The sequence below is a fragment of the Asparagus officinalis genome, chromosome 4, assembly GCF_001876935.1.
Source record: "Asparagus officinalis chromosome 4, Aspof.V1, whole genome shotgun sequence".
Taxonomy (NCBI): Eukaryota; Viridiplantae; Streptophyta; class Magnoliopsida; order Asparagales; family Asparagaceae; genus Asparagus; species Asparagus officinalis.
The window spans coordinates 5,153,737-5,161,297 of record NC_033797.1 but is presented as its reverse complement, the minus strand read 5'-3'; the positions used below and the strand labels follow the sequence as shown (position 1 = coordinate 5,161,297).

Sequence of the window (7,561 nt, the reverse complement as noted above, 5' to 3'; positions counted from 1 at the left end):
CCTTTGTTCCATAGACAAGACCCCCTCCAGCTAAAGGATGAAAACATGCAACATTGACCTCATCATCTGCACTAGGAAGAACTCTAACAAGTTCCATATCTGAAACTCTATAAATCTGGAAATCAAATATACCAAAACATACTGTCAGACAGGCTAATACGTTTCGATTGATTATGTACATTTGTGAAGAATAACACATAGCTTTCTTAGAATGGAGATTCAACTAAGTAACCAATTATATATGTTCAGGACATTGGTCATGAAGATAAATAGTTGAAAGGACTTAAAAGTAGAAGAAAAGAAAATCATTAAAATTTATAATATCTTAAGGGTGATATTTCAAATACATAAATCCTATCGCATTAAAAAATACAATTAAAAGATTTAAAATATAAAGAACTAGAAGTATGCATCACTAACACTTAAATGACTTTATCAACTCTGCAACATAAATCCTATCATCTCTCTTTAGAATTATTATTTAGTTTGTTTCTAGAATCCATGTGGTTTCACCAGGACTACAAATTACTAATCCATGAGACAACCTATGGTTTCCAAAGGTTCCTGTTACTCTCCCTCTTCGGATCCATTTAGGTCCAAATTGCTTCCCATCCGAATATGTATTTGCACTCAATGTCTTCTTGATTCTAGGGTAGTGCCTCCCAGTTTTCCCTCACCCAATCTGATTTCTGCTTCCAAAATGGTAAGTGCGGTTAGGCCAATGAAATCAGTTCATAATGAAGATTTCTGTAACATTCATAGACATTATATATCCTCCACAAAAGCTCGCCATCCATTTGCAAACCTTAAAAACCCATTGGTTCATTAAGCACTCAGGCAAGTTGCTTAAGCTGGTCAGCATATATGACTGTTTGCCATTTAATGACTTTTAAAATATTTCAAGCATCCCAACAGGATTAGATTAAAAAAAAGTTGGTCTTATATCGTCTGAATTGTCCGGAATGAGAATGAGAGAGGGTGTAGGAGGAGAGAATCAGTTGTAGACACAAAGGGAGATAAAACCGAGAATAGAGGAGAATAATGCAAAATGCATATTGCAAGTGAACTATGAGCTGTGAAGAAGAGGAGAAGAAGAAATAAAAAACAGAGGAAAAAAAATCAGAAATCCAGGAGATTCCAAAGATGATATTGATCAACGATGACTGGATCTTTCCATGCATAAGGATTTTCTTCATTAATTTTTTCATTTTAATATATTCTTGTGCTCCTCCACATATAACAAGGCCATTGCATGTTGCAATCTCTCCTTTCAATCAAGATGCTCACCTAGTCAAACCCCATTTCCGGGGAGGCATCTCACTTTGCCTGAATGCCACAGGAGCCCAATCGGCAAAAGCTTTGTATCAATCAACAAATTGCATAATATGCCCATGCTTCTAGATATGAACCTTACTACAGGAGACCTAAACTGAACCTGTGTACTTGTTCAAAACAGTGTCATGTTGGGTTGCACTTGGATTGAACAATTAAGTTAACATAGCAAGGACATATAAGATGGGAATACAGTTGGTCTATTAACAAACATATTAGACAATAAACAACATGATGGTTGTCGCATTTGAACCCTGGTCACTGAAGCAACTGTGGACAGAACCAAGCCAAACATTTTTGTAGCATGTTAAATGTGGTGGACATATTGGTCAACTGTTACGATGAGAATCTATTTGTCATTTAGTCACATTCACATGTCATGATGAATTGTTCACCTTCAACGAATCTAAAAGAAGAGTTCTGCTCTCGGGAATTACTTTCAGCTCTGAAACATGATATAAGCCACATAGCCAACTGAAAGAACCAAAATGGTGAAGAAAATCTTATCTTTTCAAATAGTTGCTAACATGTAGAGAACATAATAATAACCAGTTAATCAGCATAGAAAACTACTACGACACAGGAAAACTCCTTGAGATTGAAGTTAAAAACTTTGCTGATATTAACCTCCATAATCGTGTATGTGCCCGTTGCAGTTTCCTCATTGATGGCATTTCTCCAACGTAGTGAACCATGACGACGACCATAAGCTAATAACAAGTGCTCCGATGTAGGTGCAAACTATAACAAAATTGGAATCAAGTAAGCACAGCTGAAATGATATTCATGAGAAGAAGTTGTTACATAACTAAATTTGATCTTCTGCAATTCATATACACATTCATTTATTTATATGCCATGTGGAAAGGTGCATACTTAATCTGCATGTTTCCACTGAATAAACAAATATAAATCAGATGAAAATGATACATTCAGTATCCTCAACAGTAAATAATATCATAAAGCTAAGAGTTGCAAGTTCCAGCAAAGCAGCAAGTCGTCGATGAACGTATAATTGGTTTGGAGAAAAATGGAGACATGATCATAGAGGAAAATTGAGCCATAGTTAATTAGAGTATGGAATCGCATGAAATTGGCAGAGACGACAACTTAATTTTTCTTGTAACATCTTCACTTATGCTTAACTATCAACCTTAGATTAAAACTTGAGAAAGAGAAAGGAATCTCAACTCGATCACTCAGTTACTAATATTCTGTGGTGCACTGTTATTACTTGACCATGTATTCCAATTACGCCAACCACTTGAGAGAGTTCGAATCGTTTAACCTTCTTTTCTTTAACTAGCTCTAACCATTTCCATGTCAGACTTAATCGTTCTATCACAAACCACACCTCTGAATTTCCAACTCTTAATTCGTCCATGCTACTAGTGCACCTGCAAATGTTCACCGGACTTTTTCAACACACCCGTCCTTCTTCAATTCAAAGAAACCTAAAATTTAGGATTTAATGGGACTGGTATCTTCTATCATTTTCTCCATCAATGAAGCTGGCATAAAATAGCTCTTTTACTGTTTATTAAAATCATTCACTTTTACTACACTGTTAACTGTGAGTTGTAGAACCCAGTGGCAAAAGGCTACAAGTGACCAATTCCTAATAATGGATCTAGTTACAGCATGGAATTAATTCGTAGTAATGGATCTAGCTACAGGCTTTTTACAACTTCGGCATGGATCTCTCTAATAAAGGTCTTAAAAGATGGAGCAGTATTAGGTAACCATTCTTTTTTCCTTTTTTCTTTGTCTTTGTTGAAAAAAAAAATGAGCATAACCTGTATAGAAGTCAAACAATGAGCAGCTCTAATAGCCCTTGAAGCCAGAATGGAACCAAAGCTGCAACCATCAAACAATAAAGTTCAGATACTGAACTACAAAAACAGCCACGAGAAAAGTGGTTGCAGTACATGAACAAAACAATTGAAAAGGAAAATAAAGGTGCAAGGAAAGGTGCAAGGATATAGAGGTCTCACGTTGCCTCCTCTAGGGAATAAATGCGAAGTTCATATATTACTTGGTGAGCTGAAAGAGGATGCTGTGTAGGGGATGTAGCAGCTCCTAAAGCATCAGGGTTCATCTGCGACTGTAATCCATGATCCCCTTCCAACTGAGGAAGAACACATGCAACACAAGCAGCTAAGAATCGCCCACATGGAGAGAAGTGTGCACCCATCTCACTGCCATAATCCTAAGGACATCAGAATCCAAAATAGAACTGGAAACTATAACTCCAACTAGACAAAATTTACGTAATATCAGAATAAATGGATATTATTTCATCACGCTAAGCAGAGAGTTCTGCTGAAGATAATTCTCAAACAAATGTTTAGCAGATTATATCGACATTGATATGCTACAACTAAATGCCTCTTGTCATTAAGTATAAAAACATTTTCCTATCTCACACTGATTATTCAACTTAAAAGATGCCCAACAGGCTTCTCATGTGTAAACAATTGATTGCATAGTTAAATATGACACTGAAATCCAGTACAATGTTTAATGGTGAAGACATCTCACGCTTCAATAAAGTCAATAGGTAACATACTATATGAATACGAGAACAACCCATGACAATGCCTACATCTAAGAACTTTGTGGTCACCGGAGATGAAGATGATATGCGCTAAACAAAACTTATTATTCAAATTACAAGTACACTATACTTAAGGACTCCCCTTTGATCATATGTACCTGCAGAGGACAGCATGTGGAATTGTCAAGAGACACCCCTCTGGATCAAGAGGGGCAGTTGGGACCTGTATATCATGCGCCCATATTCTCAACTTCACAGTACAAGGCATTTCCGTAGCAGCTGCATCAGACAGAAATTTGGAGATTTTAAGGAAATGCTACTAGAAAATATCTTCACGGCAATGTTTAAGTTGAGAATTTAAAGAGGAAGTACCTTCTCTGGGATCTGTCAAAAACATCAGCCGAGAGAGTGAGTGGTGTTGACAAGAATTTCGCCCATTGTCCCTTCGACGACTGGGAGTAGTCATTGCTGAAGAAGCTGATGCAGTTCCCACACTATGCCTAAGAGGTAGATCAGATGCTGCAAGTTCAGAGCCTGATCCAGAGGGTATCGATCCTTGGAAAGCACTATTAACAGGCAGCATTGCCTGCAGGCCAGCATGGGTTTGACCCATTACCCAGCCCTGCAGGAATGGAAGCTGCCAGGAATCTACATCATTGAATGGAATATACGGATGAAAGTTGCCATGACTAACACTCATCATAGGCGTACTGAATTCTCTGTTGCCGGTGAAGTTTGATAAATTTATCGCTGTAGTACTCCGAACACTTCGCCCATGTAGGCCATTAGATCTCTCTGCTGCCGTAGCAGTCCCTTGGTAAATAGATGGTTCGTCATTATGAGCTGCATCCATCCTCTCATTAACACGAGCAGAGGGGCTAAGCTGACTCCTGACTGTATGCTGCCAATTGATATTTTCCGTGTTTCCAGAACCAGAATAACCAGTTGCTACATCCACCCCATACAATAAAGGAAGATTTTCTGCTGGAAGATATGAACCATAAGGATCAAAACACACCTCCATAGGCATTGCGAGGCTATGATGATGGCTTCCCGTATTTGAATACGCTTGCTGTTGAGAAAACTCTGCTCGTTGATGCCAATTAACTGAACCAGTTGGCATGTCATACTGCTGCAGACGTTGCCTACTATCTCTTAGAAATGTGGGCTCAGAAATGTAAGGAGAGGGTGTAAAAGACAATCTAGTCTCGTCGTAAGTATTGGTACTCTGTTTCATGTTTCTATAGATAATGGCAGGTGGATAGTGGGGATAACCAGGAGTGGTTGCTAAGGTCAATTGATGATCTGGCGATTCAAGATCATTAACCTGCAAACCAAGAAGTAAATTCGACTTACTTACGCAGTGCAGTTGAGCAGTCATATTCAAATGCAAACCATAAATATTGACACCTCAGCTGTCAACAGTAAAGGGGCACCAAATGGGTGAAACTGAACTGCCCTCAGTGAGCGCCTTGTCTTCAGCACAGAGGTTGGGGAAGCTGACTCTCCACGCCTGTTATTGTAGTGCCACATGAAAAGCTGAGTACATTTCCAAGAAGAAAAAAAATCAAGACATGCACCATCATGAACCATAAACACTCATCAAACAAGCTTTTCAGGTCAGATGGCATACCCTATGACCCGATGCTACAGCAATAACTTCTCCTTGAGCATGAAAAGCAATTGAAGCAATAGGACGGTCTGCTCGTTGAAAGATAAGAAGAAAGCTTCTTACATTCTTGAATTAGCAAATAGGGAAGACACATGGTGTGGAAGTAAAATAAGAAGTAGAGTGTCAGAGAGGTACAAAAGTCATGTGATCCAATACAAGCAGCAGTATTTGCATTCCATAGCCGAACTTCATGATCCAAGCTTCCACTAGCAAGTACCTCTGAATGCAATGGATGAAACCTAACCTGTTGATAACCCTTTAGCTCATAAAAGAAAGCCCCAATACATGCAGATATGCAGAGCTATGTAGCACGGACACGGATCCGACACGGCCATCCGACACGCCGACACGAGGCAAATCCTAAAAAATACATAGGATACGTGTGTTCGACACGTGTGTCCGACACGGACACGACACGACACGGCTTCATGTTATGCGTGTCCGTGCTTCATAGATGCAGAGTGGCGCTAGGGTTCTACAACAGGGTTCCAACTCAAACCTTATGTCAAACAAGAATTTGACCTCTAGTCCCATCAGGCAATTAGATTAACAAATGATTACCAGTTTGGTTACCTTGAAGATTTCGTTATGTTTCAATCTGAACGCAAAAAGAATAAAAAGGGCATCGAGAAAGGTTTAAGTCTAAATTTGATCATAAACAACCTAATTTTCTCAAATGCCAAATCCAACCTCTATTTGGCTCAGACTGAGAAATCAGTTAAGTTGGGAGGAGTTCCTTTTCTTGGCCGCTTACATTGGTTTGATATCATCTGATCAATACTGATCTCTTCATCTGAAATAATACAAAATAATGCCTCTTTTTTCTTTGTGCGTGATCTAAAGCCTTAGAAAAAGAACATTTTTGTTTAACATACAAGTTTTGTTCCATGTTATCTCATCAAGATTTAATTTCAATAGTCATACTAGATCACAAGCACATGCATACAGCACGTGCAAAAAACCCAATTTACAAAAATTAACAATAGAAATGAAGAAACTTTTTTGTGAGTACCAAAGGAAATTATTGTTTAAAATTTTATATGGTTGCTAGTGGAAATTAATTCAATCAAAGGAATAAAGCTGTATTTAACAGATATGATTGAAATATACTTTTTGTTTTTTAAGATGAGAATAGCACAGAGATTTTAACTCTGTCTATAATCCACCTCGAACAATTTACCATTTGGCTTATAGCTTATGGGCACAAACTTCTTAAAATCTAGTTTAGAGTTGTCATTATTTAATTGTACCTTGATTTTATTAATTAAACTTTATATGGAATTCTATATATGTATAAGGTCCTTGCCTTTTTGGTGACATCATACCTATTATCTATTACTATTCTTTATGAAAAGATATTTTTTTGGTGTTCTACCCTTATGTTATTCACACGTTTCAAAAATTCCTTATAAATCCCAAAAGTCATACACACAACTTCTAATAATTTACAACTTAACGGAGGGACAAAGTTGGGGAAAAAACAATCTACTTCACAACTATCCGCACTATTTCCTTACTAACAAAACACCCGCTACTACTCATAACTATCCCCACAAATTACAGACCCCATCCGAATTTCTCCCCTCCCTCCCTCTCCCCCCCCCCATAAAATTTCTACCTTTAATAGTGCAAAGAGTTATTTATTGTTCTCAAATCTTGAAACCCCTGTTATTATTTAACTATTATCATGTGCCAACACGTAAACTGTTAGAAGTGATCTTTGTAGAACTAGGAAATATGTCAAGCATTGTACACGATGAGTTCTTCATTAAAGGCTCAAAGTTTGTTCATTGGAGTGAGCAATTTCGAAAACAGTAAGTAATTTAGTCGTCATGTGTGCCTTACACCACAAAAAACAAATACTATAATATTTATCAATATAGAGTACTACACAGGTGTGTATTGGATCTCAAAGATGTGCAACAAGATCACTAGGTATGCAATAAGCAGCAATCTTTAGTTTTAAGATATTTCTTTTATTACAAAAAAAAATTCTTCCC

General features: G+C 37.6%; 1 protein-coding gene across 3 annotated transcripts in view; it reads right to left on the bottom strand.

Annotated features, from left to right (window-relative positions):
- Positions 1 to 7,561, bottom strand: part of LOC109836433 — a 42,095-nt gene that overhangs the window by 17,701 nt on the left and 16,833 nt on the right. The window contains exons 7-15 of one of the 3 annotated variants that reach the window (XM_020404327.1): positions 5,697 to 5,805; positions 5,523 to 5,590; positions 5,300 to 5,428; positions 4,262 to 5,216; positions 4,048 to 4,168; positions 3,327 to 3,530; positions 3,129 to 3,189; positions 1,960 to 2,073; positions 1 to 115 (exon numbers count right to left, since the gene is read on the bottom strand). In XM_020404327.1, the coding sequence (XP_020259916.1) occupies positions 1 to 115; positions 1,960 to 2,073; positions 3,129 to 3,189; positions 3,327 to 3,530; positions 4,048 to 4,168; positions 4,262 to 5,216; positions 5,300 to 5,428; positions 5,523 to 5,590; positions 5,697 to 5,805 (1,876 nt within the window). Of the gene's footprint in view, positions 116 to 1,677; positions 1,807 to 1,959; positions 2,074 to 3,128; positions 3,190 to 3,326; positions 3,531 to 4,047; positions 4,169 to 4,261; positions 5,217 to 5,299; positions 5,429 to 5,522; positions 5,591 to 5,696; positions 5,806 to 7,561 lie in introns of those variants that run through there. The other 2 variants (XM_020404329.1, XM_020404330.1) reach the window with 2 other exon arrangements.